Source organism: Silene latifolia, chromosome 5 (assembly GCF_048544455.1).
Source record: "Silene latifolia isolate original U9 population chromosome 5, ASM4854445v1, whole genome shotgun sequence".
Classification (NCBI taxonomy): Eukaryota; Viridiplantae; Streptophyta; class Magnoliopsida; order Caryophyllales; family Caryophyllaceae; genus Silene; species Silene latifolia.
This window is the reverse complement of record NC_133530.1, coordinates 9,799,298-9,818,074: the sequence shown is the minus strand read 5'-3', so window position 1 is coordinate 9,818,074 and position 18,777 is coordinate 9,799,298. Positions and strand designations below refer to the sequence as shown.

The following is an 18,777-nucleotide window of genomic DNA, read 5'->3' as shown; positions in this document are numbered from 1 at the left end:
AAATTATTATAAATTTAGTAATAAAATTTTTTAAAATAATTTACAATGCTGCACGGGTTTTTTAGGACTTAATTCACAATACTGCACGGGTTGTGAATTAAGATTAATTAAAATTAAATTAGTATACCCGTGAAATAAAACTTATGCACGAATTTTTTTTAGATTTTAATAAAAAAAATTTAAAAACGATACGAAAAGTCGAAACACTTTAAAATATGTTTTTTGGAAAATTAATCCTCTCAGATCTGTATAGAAAGCCGTTCATCACCGAGGATTATGTACTTGGAGCAAAAATTCTGGCAATTTAAGTATCAGCCTCGCACTCCGAATTCGGAAGATGGCAATGATAAACTACCGAGTAATTTCTACTTCAACAAGTACGAAATTTAGGCAACGTTGTTATCATCATAATATATACACTTGGACCGTCCAACCATGAAATCCCAAACTGCATAAAATTAAAATAATCAGCATATTCTGAAATTAGAGCATATGCAGTTAAATATGGAATGGCAGCAGTTACAGCAGTTTCAAAGAAGTGGGGTTCATGGGTAATGGAAGTAGTGGGGGATTTAGGGTTTACAAGGGGTGGTATTTTAGTATTTATAGGATTGCAAACATTGAGATTTTCACAGAAACTCAATATAACAAATTCAGTAAAAAACTTGAGATTATGGCACACATCCAGAGCATTCCAATTTCGAGCATCACAAAAGAAACATCAAGGACGGAGCAATTAACTGTTCGAGTTATGAGATTGTGGTACAGAAAGTCGGAGACAAATCCCCAGGACGTGAAAGGTGTAGAACTCATCCTAATTGATGAGAATGTAAGTCTCCCTTTTCCCCTTTTCCTGTGGTCTTTTTCAAATTATTGTCACAAGGTATTAACAAATATGAATGAATGCAGGGAGACACAATTCAGGCATCAGTCAACCAGAGGCTGACTCGCCTTTTCTTAGAGCACCTTAATGAAGGGAGCACTTACAAAATCAGAAGGTTCAGTGTATCATCAAACCGAGTGGGACTTGACATGGCAACAATTCACCCGTGCAAGATTTGGTTCGAGTATAGCACTAGGGTGGTACCGATTCCAAATGTAGATATTCCTCTTTCTACCCATGCTTTCTACACTTTCAATGAGGTCGTGTTTGGAGCAATGCCAAATAGACTTTATATTGGTAAGCAACAATGGCCAACAATTAATTTTTCATATATGCACCCTAAATGTTAACTACCAACTGAAAACTTTTGTTAACTAACAACTGAAAATTTCTGTGACAGACGTAATTGGAAGGTTGGAGCATATTTATCCAATAAGAGAGAGCAATGGAAAGAAAAGGAGGACTATTGTTTTGGGCAATAATTTGTAAGTCGACTATATTCTATAAACAATATGCCAAACTTAACACCATATCAAAAATAATCATTACAAACTGTTTTTTCAGGAACCAAAACATGTGCTGCTCATTGTTTGGGGATTACCTTCAGCAAATTGCAGAAATTGAGCAAGAATTCATTAACAAACGAAAGCCAACATTGGTCATGCTTTTCGTAAAACGATCAGTTTATGAAGGTATAAAATTCTGGTGATTCAAATACCTTTTTCAGCATTACAAACACTTTGACGACTTACAAAATTTAAGAAAAAAATGTTGGAAAAAAATTCTTATTATTTCCTACTATGCAGGGGAAGTTAGCATAACAACAACATGGGGTGCAACAAAAATATTGGTCAATCCAGATATGAACGAGGTGAAAGTGTTCAACAATGGGTATGACATCTAAATCCGTTTTTTGTGATGTTATTTTCTTTAGGGGAATATTAGGTGCATTAATTGTTATTGACCAGAAATGGCACATGATGAATTCTCAAGAAAACGTCCACCAAATGAAACAGTCCAAAACCGTCAAAAAAATTATTTGAAAAAAACAGTCCAAACACAATACAGAAACATTTTGAGTTCAAAATTTTTTTATCATTCCCACTTCAGCTTAAATTAATTAAGCCATTTTTCTTACCAGTTTTCCAGATGATGATGAACCCATCTTTGGGGCTCCAGAAACTCCTGGGTACCACCCTCCAATCCTCGCAAGTGCAAACATCAAAACACTATCAGAGATACCAAATTTAACCAAAGGAGGGGCATATGTCACAATGGCCAAGATTATTGAGTTAGATACATCTGGTAATAGTTGGTACTACTACTCTTGCAAAGAATGCAGAACAAAAGTGAAGCAAGAAGAAGATGGGTTGTGGTATTGTGACAGGGAAAAAATTAACAATAATTGCACAATGAAGGGTGTGGGGGTGACATCACCAATACCAAGGTTTCAAGTCAAGTTTATTGTGACATATGAAGATCCAGATTCGGTTGAGTTCATTATTTGGGATGATGTAATGGTTGATTTGCTTGGGAAAACAGCACAAACCATCCTTGACGAAGATGAGGTAACCAAAATCTCATTTACATACAGTTTGCAATAATATGTAACCAACTTATAATGTTACTGATTAATGTTTAAATATCGTTTCAGATGTACAGTGTCGTCCCTCCCCCAGATTTCAGGCCCCTACTAGACAGGACATTTGTGGCAAAAATTCGAGTGACTGATTTATATAACATTCAACAAAAATCGAAGTCATTTGGGGTGGTCAGTTTATGTGATGACCCAAGAACAATTGCCAAGTGGGATGCTATGAATAATGCAAGAAAGGTATAAGACCAATTAATGACTAACATTTACACACTCGAATGCTATTTTTTGTATGTTTGGATTTACTAATAAATATTGTCCTCCTTTAGGAACAAGCAATATCAACTTCGACAAGGGACACTTCGAAATCAGATTCAATAATGGTGAATTTAATTTTAACTTGAACTAATTTTTTTGATACTAATGGCTTTTTAGTAACAATTAATTGTTTGTTAGGAGCAAATGAGAGAGATGATTGAGTCTAAACCTGTGCTGAATTCCGAAGAGATCACACCACAGAAAGGTGTCGTGGAGACAACTGAAGCATCTGACAAGTCATCTGCCACAAAAATGAAGGAAATTAAGTTAGGCAAGCAGCCTATGGAGTTCTAAGAAACATTTAAGCAATTAAGCAATTTCTGAACTTTGTTAACAAACATTTCTGTTTTTGTTTTTGGACTGTTGTTTTATGTTCTATTTTGGACCAAGGTTATTTTAAGTTGTAATCGAACAATTAAGGTCGTCATATTTAAGATAGATTTGTAGCAGGTTTAATATGCAGCCAATCAAGAAGCTAAAGGAGAAAGGAATGACACAACACTTCAAACATGGAGCTTAAAGGAAAGCAAAGATTGGATGCGGTTTTAAAGAAGCAACATCGACGATCTTTATTTATGTACTACGTTTTTTACTATTGTATTTCAATTCCCACAAAGAATTAATGAACTTTCGTCATCTTTATTTAATTTAATTCTTTCATTTCCAGTTTACGAGACATGTCATTAGTCAATAATAAGCGAGTATAACCAAAGAAACACGGTTTTTTACAGCCAACAATAATAGAGTACATTTAATATCCTACCAAAGAGTAAATGAAAAATGTTGTAAGAGTATTTGACTTATATTGAAAATCATGGAAAAAAACGGATGAATGGAAGGGCATAAATTTAAAAGCATAGTCACGGAATGTGTAAGCAAAAACGTCTAAAATATAAAGGTCTAAATTTTTTCAGCTTAACTGACGGTTTAAACAGTTATGGTAACTATCCATGATGCACTACTTGCAGTTTATAAGTTAGTGGCCAATAATTGAAACAACAAAATGAAGTAGTTGTAGCATAGTGACGGAATGTGCAAGAAAAAACGTCTCAAAAATGAAAGTTGAATTTTATTCAACTTAACTGACGGTTTAAACCATTATGGTCAACTATCCATGATGCACTACTTGCAGTTAATAAGTTAGTGGGCATTATTTGAGTAAACTAAACAAACAGTTTTGTAAGTTAGTGGGCAATAGTTGATTGAAGTAAAAGTAAATCAAACACATATTTTATTTACCAGTTTTATTCGATGAATTAAAAAGAAACGAACTAGAAACTGTGCACATTTTTTGCATCATCTTCAGAAGCATCAAAACAGAGGTGGGTTAAACATGGAAAAGGGCAATTCAAGTACAAGCCAAAAAAAGGAGACGAGAGCAAGGAATGAACAACGAAAACAGTAAGTTTCTTAATTTATTTCTATGAATTAAAATCAGTTACATTGTGTTATTGCATACTTAACTTTTTCGAACTTTGACGAACAATATGCATGCTTCGAATGTTATTGGTTACTTAACTTCTATCTTTGAGGAAGAATATGCATGCTACCAATGAACCTGCATTTTAGTAACATATTTTCATCAGATTAAGTTCATAAAAATTTGACAAAATTGAAAACAAAAAAAGGTGTTGGTAATAAGAAATCAAAGTAAAACTTAAAAGGAAACTTTTTTAAAGGAACAAGGACTGAATAACACTTAACTTATTTTTTTGAAACCTTCCCTTCAAAATGTTTCTACAAGGAGCAATATAAAAGTGTTAGTAAATTATGTTCTCAAAAGGGGAAATATGAAATTGAAAGGTATATTAGAAAAGAGATTGAAATTGAAAAGTATATTAGAAAAGGGAATCAGTAAATGTACTTAACTTTTCACATGTTGATAATTGATCTGCAATGAATTTTCTGCAAACAATTGTAGAACAATTACAATGATTTGTATACTATACAACACATCTCATAACTGTTAAATCAAATGAGTTTGAATTCAAAATAAGTTTACTAATGTAACACTTTGAAACGTGAGTGTTAATGACAACAGTTGTATTGGTTGATTTGTGGTAGGACCAACACATGGGTTGGGTTAGGTCAGTCTGGGTTGGGTTGGGTTGGGTCAGTCTGGGTTGGGTTGGGTTGGGTCAGTCTGGGTTAGGTTGGGTTGCGTCAGTCTGGGTTGGGTTGGGTTGCGTCAGTCTGGGTTGGGTCAGTCAAGGTTGGGTCAGTCCAGGTTGGGTCGATCCGGTTGGTCGACCCAGTTGGGTCGATCCAGTTGGGTCGATCCAGGTTGGGTCGATCCCAGGTTGGGTCGATCCCAGCAATTGGGTCGATCCAGCAATTGGGTCAGTCCAGGCAATTGGGTCAAGTCCAGGAAATTGGGTCAAGTCCATGTATTTGGGTCAAGTCCATGTATTTGGGTCAAGTCCATGTATTTCGGTCAAGTCCATGTATTTCGGTCAAGTCCATGTATTTGGGTCAAGTCCATGTATTTGGGTCAAGTCCATGTATTTGGGTCAAGTCCATGTAAATGGGTCAGTGCATGTAAATGGGTCAGTCCAAATGGGTCAGTCTGTGTTGGCATGGGTCAGGTTATTACCCGGGTTGGATTGGGTCGGGTTATAACACGGGTTGGATGGGGTCGGGTTAGAACCCGGGTTGGATGGGGTCGGGTTATAACCCGGGTTGGATTGGGTTGGGTTATAACCCGGGTTGGATTGGGTCGGGTTATAACCCGGGTTGGATTGGGTCGGGTTATAACCCGGGTTGGATTGGGTCGGGTTATAACCCGGGTTGGATTTGACCAGGTTAAAACCCGTGTTGGATTGGGTCGGCTTAAAACCCGTTTAGATTTGGGTCAGGTTAAAACCCTTGCTGATTTGAATCCAATTTTAGGCAAGGTTGTAGGGAACATGTAATTTTAATTAATGAATCTAGGGTTTTAATTTGTGACAACAACAAAAACGCAACAATCTTGAATGACAACAGATCATATTCTCAAATTTCCAGATTTTTTACCATTATTTTCAATAATATAGATAAATTATGAAGACTAACAGATCCTATACGCAATCAAGGAACTCACTATCAACAGATCGACTATATTACGAAAAAAAAATGCGATAAATATTAACAAAAATTGATTATAAGTTGTTAATAACATGTATATGAAATAAAGTCATAAATGTAATTAAAAATAATGGTATTTAATCAAGAAGTGAAAATGATCTTAAAAAAAATCATATGTCGATTTTATTATTAGCATCAACTCAAATATGTAAAAAAAATTGATAGATCTAACATCATAAACATCCATTTTAATTATATGTCGTTTTTTTAATTACCATCAACTAAAATATGTTAAAAAATTGATAGATCTGAAAGTATAAACAACCATTTTAATTATAAGTCGATTTTTTAATTAGTATCTACTCAAATATGTCATAAAATTTATAGATCTAACAATATAAACAACGATTTTAGGTTAAAAAGTCGAAAAAAAATTCAAATTTACTAAGTAATCGGCGGAATGAAAGTTAAAGAATAGAGTGAAAATGAACTTACCAATAATACATCTTGAATAAATGGTTCGAATAACAAAAAATCGACCTTCACCATGTTAATTAATGACCGTGTGCATGCATGAAGAACAGATCGGATAATGAAGGGTTGCTAATCGGAAATAGGGTGGACGATTGGCGAGATGGGAGTGTAGTTTTTATGAGAGAAGTAATCAATTAATGAAGGGACGCATAAGTGTTTATTTTTAGAATATTAGTAAGAGAGAGAAGCAGCAGAGAGAGAGAGAGAGGAAGATAAAGCGATAAAGGCGGAGGCGTGTAATGAAGAGGAGACGGGATTTTAGGGTTTAATTGAGGGGAAAGCGGTATATATAGGTGGGGTAAATTATTAGGGTTATTGTGATTTGGGCTGGACGGAAATTAAGAAATGTTTAGCCCAACTTTGCATTTCTATCAGCCCATGTTTGCTATTGTTTGTGTTTTTATTTTTGTTCGGGATGTAATACTCCGTATTTATAAGTCTTGGGGTACTCTATCGAGTAGGCCTTACTCTGTCGAGTAAGGGTATGTTGCGAAATAAAATAGTTTCTGACCTGTTGGGTACTCGATCGAGTAGCTTGGATACTCGATCGAGTAGGGGGGTACTCGATCGAGTACCTTGGGTACTCGATCGAGTGTCCGGTTTTACGGGGAGTTTTCTCGGGTTTTGTTAATTATGCGATTAAGGTATTTAAGCATTGTCGTCATTGTTTTAAATCACTTTTACAAAACCTAAATCCCTGTTTAAGAGAGAAAGCAACCAGTTCACCTTCCTAATCGCATTCTTAGCAATTCCGGAGTTCGACGGTCGAGTTCTTGTCGTTGTTCGTACGTTGAGTTCCTTGCGTCGAGGGTAAGATCTATGTACCCTTTTTATTGTATTTCCTTTGATTTGGTTAAACCCTAATTTAGGGATTTGGGGGTTTTTGTGTAGATTGTGATTCGGTAGTGTTTGTATGTTTGTATGATAGGAGGAGGTTTTGTAGAAGAGCCTTTTTGATACAATTTGTAGAGACCGTCCGATAATTATACTTTCCGGTAGGATTCCCTACTCGTATTACTCCCATAATGGGATGATTGTTGATGTGTGAGATTGATTGTTTGATATAGTGATTATATTGTGACTACTGTGATTGTGATTGTACATTGTTGATAGATTCAAACGGTTGTTGATGTTGTGATTGTGATTGGTTGTCTATGGTTCTCGAGATGCGTTTCGGGTGAGTGGAGTCACTTGCGGGAGTGACTTCACGCCCTAGTTTCGCCCTTCGTGGAACCCGCCACGGAAGGGGATGTGCACATTAACGGGACGGGGGTTATCGCTCGGTATGATGAGCGGGGCTTAGGTGGGAACGGCTGCGGTCCCCCATGGCGTGGTGGGTCCGGTGGGACGATCGGTGATTGAGATTGATGGGATTGGAGTAGTTGTGTGTATGTGTGTGGTTAAGTCGTCGTGTATCTTCTCGTTGATATATATATAAGTTGTGTGATTAGTATCGACCCGTTTAAATGTTTTAAAACGTGGTGATCCATTCGGGGTGGTGAGCGAGTTGCTTGACGGGTATATCTTGGATACGCGTGGGATCTAGTGGGGATGGAGTCATCACATATCGTAGTCTTTAGTCTTCCATTGTGTTTATTAGAACAGTTCCTTTCAGTTGGTTTATAGTTTGAGAACAGTTGTATTTTGCTTACAGTTGGTTTTATTGTGTAATCACTTAAACTTATTCAATAAAGTATGTTTCTTCATTGTCTTATGATTATCATGCCTCGGGTAACCGAGATGGTAGCATCCTTATACCTGAGTGGTCCTGGTAAGGCACTTGGAGTATGGGGGTGTTACAAATGGTATCAGAGCGACGATCCTGAAACCTGTAACCAATGAATCTAATGAATCTAGGGAGTCAATTAAAATGAACCCGGGGTAAAGGTTGTAGGAGCTAATGCAAAGACTTGGGAGACGTCCTAAAGTCGCGAACTCGCCCTACAATTTTGAACCGGTCACCATGGGATATGTGTCGGGATCGTTATGTGCTTATTGTGTGCTGTGTGTATTTATGTAGTAGTATGTTGTATGAATTGATGGATGAAAGATGATAATGACGTGAATTGTATGTTGGTTGATTGTAAAGCATGAAAGTATAATTATTGATACATGTAATTTGACATGTTATAATTACGTAAGGAAAAGTGTTTTGTCTATATATATATATAAAGCGATGTGTAAGTATACATGTTGTTGTTGTCGTGTTGAGTAAAAGTACAGAAGGTTAGGAGTATGGATTGAACATGTGCTGGGTGAATATGTTGAACGTATATGGTGGGTAAATATGTGGTATGATGGATGAATTAGTGGAAAAAGATGAATCATCGTAGCATGAAAGATGAATCATGGTTATATAATGGAAGTTATTTTATAGTGTTGTTATGTTAGTAACATGGAATAGGATTTGTAATGTATGAGTATGATTTGTCTTACGAAAGGCTATAGAATAAAAGCATGTGGGTAGTGCATGATGAATGTTGTTGCTTTGTTTTCGAAAATAATAATATGTGATTGGGGCTACTGGTTTCATGAGTATTGGGTTGTTTTCGTTTAACTTGGTTGTTGTTTAAGTTGTTTGGAAGTAAAAATCAAATAATTATGTCGTCCGATTAAAGACAAAGTTGTCTTTAAACTGTTATAACTTGAGATGCGTAAATGATTTTAATGTGATTCCAATTGGAGGTGATAGCTTGTTCTTTTACGATTCTAACGATAGGTCACACACCCAAAACGACCAAGAAATGAGTGAGTTATGGTTGTTTTACGAAAACTGGACAGTGCTGAGAATTGGGGTACTCGATCGAGTATCCTTGGTACTCGATCGAGTAAGGGGGCACTCGATCGAGTACCTTAGCTACTCGATCGAGTAGCCCTGTTGATTTGTTTTACGTGCTTCTGATCTTCACCTACTCGATTGAGTAAGTCCCTTACTCGATCGAGTGGCCTGTACTCGATCTAGTGACCCCTATTTTGGGTCATATGTTTATCTTTTGACTTCGTTGCATATTATGTTTAATTCAAAGGCGTCATTTTGCTTCTTTATGCATTGTTTTACATGTATGTTGGTCTTGACGCGTAAGTTACCCAATTTTGTGGTGTAAAGAGTGGCACCTATGATGAGTATGAGTTCGGTGGGGAGGACATGATTTATATGTGTTGGGATTAGTAAGACTTAATTGAGGCATAGAGCATGTTGTGTGAGACGAGATGAGTGACATGATTGTATGTTGAGTAATGAAAATGTAAGTGAATGTGGGCAAGGCATGATGTAAGTTTAAGGAACGTGAGAATGAAAAGATTGAAAGAAAGGATGTGGATAGTAGCAACCTGAGAGGTATAATAAATTATGGAGGGAGATGGCTAGAAATAGTGTTGAGTAAGAACATATGTAATGAAAGGTCGTTTGGAAATAATGGTATATAGCGAACTTAATGGGACATGTCGCGACGTGGATTTGCAGGTAGTGACTGAGTTTGGAAATTTGTGTTATCGAGAGACGAAACTACTGTGTGATTTCCTTGGGTAATTAACGGTATTAAATGAATTATGATTTCTAGAGAGGTGAAAAGGGAGATGCGATTGTTTGAACATTAAACGTTGATTCTATGGATAGATTAGTGGCAAGTGTGAGTGATAGAATAATAAGAGAAGATCCATGGTAAGAAAGAGTGGGATGATGTCGGTAGAAAATAATGGAATTTGAGTTTTGGAGCAACGAAAGGGGTAACTGGATTTCTAAAGAGTTAGCTAGAAGGAATAAGGAGTTGAACTATTAATTGGTATTATTGAGTGTAAAGAGAAAAGAAGGATAAAAGTAAGCTGAGGAAAATATTCACCGGAGTTATGTGATATAAAGGTAAGGAATCATCGAAATGTATGATACTATCAAGAGTAAGTAAGTTAATGATTATACAGAAATTTCAGGACAACATGATTAATCATGAGTTTCGAGGAATTAAGGTAGTAAGAAGTTAGTAGAATATCTGCAGGATATGAGATTTTGGTGGAGAGTTAGGTGATGATACAATTAAGAATAGTATTGGGAATAATGTTGAGGTAATTTTGGTTGATGGATTTGATGCTCGTTATTGGGGATGATAACCAAAGATAGGGAAGAAACGGTGATGTTAGAGATGAGTGTAAGAAGTTGATGTACGAACGGTAGTTGTGTGGAGGTGTTGTCGCTAGTGGTTAAGGTTAATGATAAATAGGAAAGATGGCAATTCTAAAGAGGCTGATTTTGTAAAGACTGAATTGATAAAAGTATGGTTGTCAGGAAGTATAAGACATAGTCTTAGGAGGTGGTTTCTCATAATGAGTGTTAGCTGTATGGTTATGTATGGCAGAAGGTGCTGGTGATGCGAATGGAAGAATGTGATGAGGGGCATGCGAGTTAAGCTCGGACAACAGGTAACCTTTGTTGAGTGGTAATTTACGTGGTCAGGATTGACTAGTTGGTTGTGATTACGGGTCTATGATATGTGTAAATGTTTGTGTGAGGTTCTGACCTCACAAGAAATGATATGGTGTGATAATTATAAAGCTGTTTTATGAATGTTCTGTAATATATATGTTGGACACGGTAGTTTAATTGAATGATATCCAAAAAGGTAATAATTTGATTAATTTGACATGGCTAGTTATAATTTTATGTGTATTAATAACACATGTGTATTCCGTGAAATGGTAGAGATGATGTTCATGAGATGCTTATCTGTTTATTCATATAATATGTTGCGTTGTGATTGAGTAAAGTGGATTTGAGTAAGTTTTCTTGTCCGAAAGGTTATTTCCGAGTCAGTATTTATGGAATTGTATGTAGTTGTGATGTTTATCGATGTGGTTGTGGTGCCTCGGGTGGTGATCCGGGCTCGATATTTAGTGTTGTGATGCGGGTATTTTCGCACTACGGTGTGGCTGTTGGTGGTGGTGTTGTGATGCCGTCACCGGTTGTGGTGGAGTAGGCGGGATGATTATGATACGAGTCTTCGAAAGTGCATACCAGTTATACATAGATTGTTGTTTTGTTTGCTGTTGTTCTTTGTGAGTTTTGGTTGAACATGTAGACAATTGTCTTGCTTATTGATGTTTTCTTTACCAGGTTAAGTTAAGAATGAGGTAGAGTATGATATGAAATAGAGTTGAATATGTTTTCGTTGTGGTCATGGTATAGTGATGTTCTATTGATGGGACACGGTTGTGAGAGGTTGTTACAGTAATTTTGATCTTGTTCTAGATAAGGCTTTAGTAGACATGGTAATGGAAAATGATTCGTGGAACATGTGTTGTAATGATCTGAAAGCGGCAGGTAGTTCATAATCTTTTGTTGGGACAGTGAGTGTTGGGTGTTGGGGGAATTAGTGTCATATGAAGTCATGTATGAGTTTTGCGATAATGAAGGAAAGAACTTAAGGATCTAGTGAAAGGAAACGTAACGAGTGTGGATCGTGAGTTATACTTTTGGGAGATAGGTGCTTTACATAGAGAGGTATGGTGTTTTGCAGTAATAATGGAGAATTAGTATGGTGTTTTTGCTACGAGTTTCATGGTATAGGTTAGGTGGTGTACCGAATGAGTTGAAGTATGAGGACTGATTAAGTAAGAGAGCCTTGGAAATAGGAATGGTTATAGAAATGAGGTTATAGGCGGTTATCTTTGACATGTGGTGGTGATGAGGATAATGAGATAATATAGCTAAGGATTTAGTATTAGTGAGTTACGAGGACGTAACATTTGTCTTAAGAGGAGTAGGATGCAATAAAAGAGCGTTTCATGATGGAGCATGTTGTAATATAATTGGAAATAGAGTGTTAGCGTAGCGTAAAAGGAGGGATTTGTTTTATGGATGATACTTATAAAAGGCCATGGCCGTGCTTGTAGTAGTGTGATGCTGCAGAGTGTGGGAATATTTTATATAGTGTTGACAGTTGAAGGATGATGTTAGGAGTCTGAGTAAACTTCGAGGACGAAGTTCCTTTTAAGGGAGGTAGAATGTAACATTCCGTTTGATGTCTATGAGTGTCTTGGTATTGGATTTAATAGTGGATGATATTATGGAGCTAGCAGCGTTAGAAGAGGTAGTTGGTTATGTATGGAGTTGGTGTCGTGAGGGATATATATGTGGTAGATACGATATCGTGAGTCATGTTGTGGAAGTAAACATAGTTGGTGGAGTGGGTGTTAAGAGTTCATGTTCTATGTTCGGTCGAGTTCTTGAGTTCTTAGCTAAATTGTTGTGTGTCTTGGTCGAGTTAGTATGGTTGTTTCTATGTATGGGTTGAACTTCGGGGACGAAGTTCTTTTTAAGGAGGGAAGACTGTAATACTCCGTATTTATAAGTCTTGGGGTACTCTATCGAGTAGGCCATACTCTGTCGAGTAAGGGTATGTTGCGAAATAAAATAGTTTCTGACCTGTTGGGTACTCGATCGAGTAGCTTGGATACTCGATCGAGTAGGGGGGTACTCGATCGAGTACCTTGGGTACTCGATCGAGTGTCCGGTTTTACGGGGAGTTTTCTCGGGTTTTGTTAATTATGCGATTAAGGTATTTAAGCATTGTCGTCATTGTTTTAAATCACTTTTACAAAACCTAAATCCCTGTTTAAGAGAGAAAGCAACCAGTTCATCTTCCTAATCGCATTCTTAGCAATTCCCGGAGTTCAGACGGTCAGTTCTTGTCGTTGTTCGTACCGTTGAGTTCCTTGCGTCGAGGGTAAGATCTATGTACCCTTTTTATTGTATTTCCTTTGATTTGGTTAAACCCTAATTTAGGGATTTGGGGGTTTTTGTGTAGATTGTGATTCGGTAGTGTTTGTATGTTTGTATGATAGGAGGAGGTTTTGTAGAAGAGCCTTTTTGATACAGCTGTAGAGACCGTCTGATAATTATACTTTCCAGGTAGGATTCCCTACTCAGTATTAGTCCCATAATGGGATGATTGTTGATGTGTGAGATTGATTGTTTGATATAGTGATTATATTGTGACGGCTGTGATTGTGATTGTACATTGTTGATAGATTCAAACGGTTGTTGATGTTGTGATTGTGATTGGTTGTCTATGGTTCTCGAGATGCGTTCTCGTCTGAGTGGAGTCACTTGCGGGAGTGACTTCACGCCCTAGTTTCGCCCTTCGTGGAACCCGCCACGGAAGGGGATGTGCACATTAATGGGACAGGGTTATCGCTCGGTATGATGAGCGGGGCTTAGGTGGGAACGGCTGCGGTCCCCCACTGGCAGGGCTGGTCCAGTGGACAGTCGGTGATTGAGATTGATGGGATTGGAGTAGTTGTGTGTATGTGTGACGGTTAAGCTGTCTGTGTATCTTACTGTTGATATATATATAAGTTGTGTGATTAGTACTGACCCCGTTTAAATGTTTTAAAAACTGTGGTGATCCATACGGGGGTGGTGAGCAGTTGCTTGACAGGTATATCTTGGATACGCGTGGGATCTAGCTGGGGATGGAGTCATCACATATCAGAGTCTTTAGTCTTCCGCTGTGTTTATTAGAACAGTTCCTTTCAGTTGGTTTATAGTTTGAGAACAGTTGTATTTTGCTTACAGTTGGTTTTATTGTGTAATCACTTAAACTTATTCAATAAAGTATGTTTCTTCATTGTCTTATGATTATCATGCCTCGGGTAACCGAGATGGTAGCATCTTTATACCTGAGTGGTCCTGGTAAGGCACTTGGAGTATGGGGGTGTTACACGGGAATTGGGTTGGACGGGAATTGTACCAAGGTATGAACCCAAATTAATATATAATAGGTTAGTATTCGGTTTTTTTTTTACTTGGGCAGGACGGGAATGAAAGAACTGGTGAGGCCAAATTTGGGTTTTCGAGATGTTGAGTGCAAATTGGATCATTCTCAGCCCATATATGATATCGTTTGGCCTTTTAATTTTGTTCGAGATGTGTTTACATGCAGCCCATGTTGTTTACAGTTTGAAAATGTACAATAAAATATAACGTTTGACATAAATTGTCTTTGTCGTTATGGTTTACCAATATAGGTGTTCGGATATCAGAAACAAACTTGATGATTACGGACAATACGCCACAATCAATGTCAAATCCTCGAGTACCGCTATCTGACATTAGTAACGGTACTTCTTTATTTTTAATTATTAATATTTTAGTACATATATTCAATTTTTTACATTTTTTATTTTAATTCAGTTTCATTTGTTCTTTTTTAAAAATTATAATAAGTCATTACCAATTGTGAAAATTTCAGTTTCTCATACCCCATGTCATCGAAGCAGCAGACGAACCACAAGTGAACAGTTACCGATACGAACCCCGCCAACTAACGTTTCTTATGATCCTACTCCATCATATGCGAACACTGTTATTCTAACGCCTAATCAGTTAAGAGCGAGAACGGCAAGAGAAAAAAGACAGTCGCAATTCTCTAAGAAACGTGGTGGTAGCGTTCATAGTAACGTTTCTCAAAATACGGTCAATTGTACAGGAGCAACCTCCAACGTGACAGGTATATATCTATATTTAATTTTTTACATTTAACATGTATTAACGTTTGTGAAAGTCTAAATTTTAATTAAAAACGTTGTGTAGAACTTATTTGTAGTCCGACCGATGTTGTTGAGCGCTTAGTGAGAGATCTATGTGCTGAATATGGTGAAACTTTCAATGAAGTGATTCCGTCTGTAAACCGAATTGAACAAACACCCGGTAGTTGTTTTTTAATGCATCCTATTCACATGGCGAATCCTCGAGAAGTCAGCAAAATACTTCCGTGCCGTTAAATAATGATGGTTAGTTCATTCATGACTTTTTAATTTTTAATTTTAATTGCAACATGATTTCGTTATTGTAGTATAATTTTTATGACTCAATTTATGAATTATGTTTTGAAATCTGTTTAGCATGGGAAGGATATTGGGACTGTGGTGATGCAGAATATGAGTGCGAGAAATGTCACGCGTTGATGTGGTTTGAGGAGAGAAAAGATAAAAGACGTGGTACAAGACGTCCTAAGTTCTCACTTTGTTGTTCTGATGGAAAAGTTGAACTCGCATTTCTACAAAGAAATTACTTTGAACTTATAAAGTTGTTGACCGGTCAGCATCGATTTAGCAATCATTATAGGGAAAACATTAGAGCTTATAACTCGATGTTCTCATTCACTTCTATGGGCGGTAAAATCGATCATTCCATCAATCAAGGTAAAGGACCGTATACCTTTAGGATGAGAGGTCAAAATTACCATCGGATAGGGACTTTGGTACCGACCGAAGATGCAAGGCCAAAGTTCTGTCAACTTTACATTTATGACACGGAAGAGGAAGTTCAAAATCGAAAAAATGCAATTAGGTAAATATATTTGCTTTCCGTAAAAAACTTTTTTTGTATAATAATATTTTTCGTAGGCAATAATTTTATTTTTAATTGTAGTCCAGGGGATCCATCAAGGTTCAATGACGAGTTAATACGATTGTTGGAAAATATGATTGACTCGCACAATACAATTGCAAAGACATTTAGGAAGGTTAGGGATAGACTGACTGAAAATATAGACAGTTAAGTCAGTATCAAACTGATTTCAAGGAGATCAAGTGATGGAAGAACTTACAATCTTCCAACAGTTTCAGAGGTAGCGGCTTTAATTGAGGGTGATATTGGTCCACATATGGAGAAGCGAGATATTATTGTGAGAAGGTCGTGCGGTGGTTTACAGCGGATATCTGAGTTGCACCCTTTATACACCTCCTTACAATATCCTTTGTTAATTCCATCCGGAGAAGATGGGTATAGGCCGGGTATCCTACATAGTGCTTCTTCTATTGGTGTTAGCAGGAGTGACCAACCACGTGAAGAAACAACATGTAGGGAGTGGTTTGCTTATCATCTTATAGAGAGACCACCAGATGTTGAATTTCCAACGATCTTATTATCTGGTAAGGCATTCCACCAATTTTTAGTTGATTGTTATATGCTGGTCGAATCGCATAGGCTCAATTTCATTCGTTTTAACCAAGATCGACTTCGAGTTGATAATTATAAGAACCTCTCAAATGCTGTTGAAAGAGGAGATGTTGAGCCATCTTCGGCGGGTACTCGGTTTATCGTGCCTTCTTCTTTCCCAGGAGGTGACAACTGGAAAAAAAGCAAATTTCCTCGATACCATGACTATTTGTAAGTGGTTTGGTTATCCAGATTTATTCATCACTTTCACCTGTAATCCAAAGTGGCCGGAAATAGTACGATTTGTTTCTAAAAGAGGCTTGCGACCCGAGGATCGTCCAGATATTGTCTGTCGCGTATTTAAAATGAAGCTTGATGAGTTGATTAGGGACTTAAAGGATCGACATATTTTTGGAAGAGCGCGAGGAGGTACTACCAATTGCTAATCTTTTAATTTAATATATCGTTTGCTTTTTTAGCATTACTGTAGAAAAATCTAATGACATTTATGAACGTGTTTTTTGCAGTCGTGTATACTATTGAATTTCAAAAACGTGGACTCCCTCATGCCCATATAGTATTGTTCCTACATCGGGAGGACAAATTTCCTACAGCCGCAGATGTTGACAAAATCATTTCCGCGGAGATTCATGATCCGACTACAGATCCCGTCTTACATAGTGTTGTTTGCGAGTATATGCTTCATGGACCGTGTGGTAAAGCAAAGCCCTCATGTTCGTGTATGGTGGGAGGCAAATGCTCAAAATATTACCCAAAGCCGTGCACCGAGAGAACAACGGTTGACGGTGATGGGTACCCTATATACAAGAGAAGCAAGGAAGGAGTTACGGTGATTAAAGATGATGTGCCCCTGGGAAATGATTTTGTCATTCCATATAACTCTCAGTTGTTGTTGAAATATCGGGCTCATATCAATGTCGAATGGTGTAATCAATCTAGATCCATAAAGTACCTATTTAAGTACATTAACAAGGGCTCTGATCGAGTTACAATGCAGTCGTCTTATACACGACGTAATGAGGAGGACCCTGGTCGACTTGATGAGATTAAGAGATTTTACGATTGTCGATATCTCTCTGCATGTGAAGCCGCTTGGAGAATTTTTGGGTTTGATATCCACTACAGAACTCCTGCTGTTGAAAGGCTACAATACTATCTTCCGGATGAGCAACCTATTGTCTTCCACGATGATGATTGGGTTGATGAGGTCGTAGAAAAGACTTCGCTCGGAGTGTCACAATTTCTTAATTGGATGGGCTGTAATAATTCGACAGTAGAAGAGATGCAGGTTGCTAAAGAATTATTGTACTGTGAATTTCCAACCAAATTTGTTTGGAAAAAGAAACTTCGTCAATGGAGCCTTAGGAAAAAAGGATTTACAATTGGTAGGTTGGTTCACGTTCCCCCGCAATGTGGTGAATTGTATTTCATGAGAGTAATGTTGAATCACGTTAAGGGACCAAAATGTTTTGAGGATATTAGGACTGTGAATCAGTTTGTTCATCCGACATTTAGAGAAGCATGCTATGCATTGGGATTAATTGGTGATGATCGAGAGTATATTGCAGCTATCAACGAAGCAGCTGATTGGGGGTCTGGCTTCTACTTGAGAAATTTGTTCGCGACGTTATTATTTTGTGGCACGTTGTCTATGCCGAGCAGAGTATGGGACGAAACTTGGCAACTGCTATCGGACGACATCCTTCATAGGCAACGCACTATTCTTAACAATCAAGGTGTGTCTTCATTTAATAGTAAACATTTACCGCTATTTTAATTAGAACAACTTTAAAACAATTCTTCATATTTTGCATTCTTACCTTCATCTATTCTATTAATTGATTGCTGCAGTATATAAAATCACATAGATAATATTGCAACTTTTTTAACCACATATTTACAGCTTACCGATGAAGAGTTGCAAAATTATGCACTTATTGATATTGAAAATTCTCTTCAAATAAATGGTAGTTCACTTCGTCGATTTGAGGGAATGCCGTTCCCAGACAATTCTGCAACGACACATCATCGAAATACTTTAGTCATGGATGCGTTGTCGTACGATAGACAGTCCTTGAGTGAAGAACATGAGATTCAGTTATCTTCAATGACTGACGAGCAGAGGTTGGTGTATAATGAAGTGATGGAAGCTGCTTTAAATAACAAAGGAGGGGTGTTCTTCGTTTATGGATATGGTGGAACTGGGAAAACTTTCCTTTGGAGAGCCTTGTGTGCTGTTTCGGGGAGTAAGGGCGATATTGTTGTGGTTTGTTGCGTCAAGTGGAATTGCAGCAACATTGATACCAGGTGGTGTAACAGCTCATTCCAGGTTTGGAATTTCCATTAATGTAACGGAGGATTCCATATGCTCCCGAATTAAGCCCGGCAGTTATTTAGCTGAACTTTTGATACGTGCTAAACTCATAATAT

At 37.4% G+C, this 18,777-nt stretch overlaps 3 protein-coding genes across 3 annotated transcripts in view; 1 reads left to right on the top strand and 2 right to left on the bottom strand.

The window, feature by feature from the left end:
* Window positions 1-18,777, bottom strand: part of LOC141656664 (receptor-like protein EIX2) — a 398,824-nt gene that overhangs the window by 260,253 nt on the left and 119,794 nt on the right. The window lies entirely within an intron of this gene.
* Window positions 1-18,777, bottom strand: part of LOC141656668 (receptor-like protein EIX1) — a 276,353-nt gene that overhangs the window by 149,078 nt on the left and 108,498 nt on the right. The window lies entirely within an intron of this gene.
* Window positions 177-18,694, top strand: LOC141657908 (uncharacterized). The gene is made up of 17 exons (XM_074465304.1): window positions 177-829; window positions 910-1,180; window positions 1,284-1,368; window positions 1,448-1,575; window positions 1,690-1,774; window positions 2,025-2,451; window positions 2,538-2,717; window positions 2,807-2,860; window positions 2,934-3,066; window positions 14,412-14,504; window positions 14,636-14,893; window positions 14,977-15,093; window positions 15,288-15,735; window positions 15,970-16,475; window positions 16,579-16,755; window positions 16,854-18,083; window positions 18,216-18,694. Exons 1-17 carry the CDS (start codon window positions 548-550, stop codon window positions 18,692-18,694), a joined length of 4,953 nt encoding a protein of 1,650 aa, XP_074321405.1. The 5' UTR covers window positions 177-547.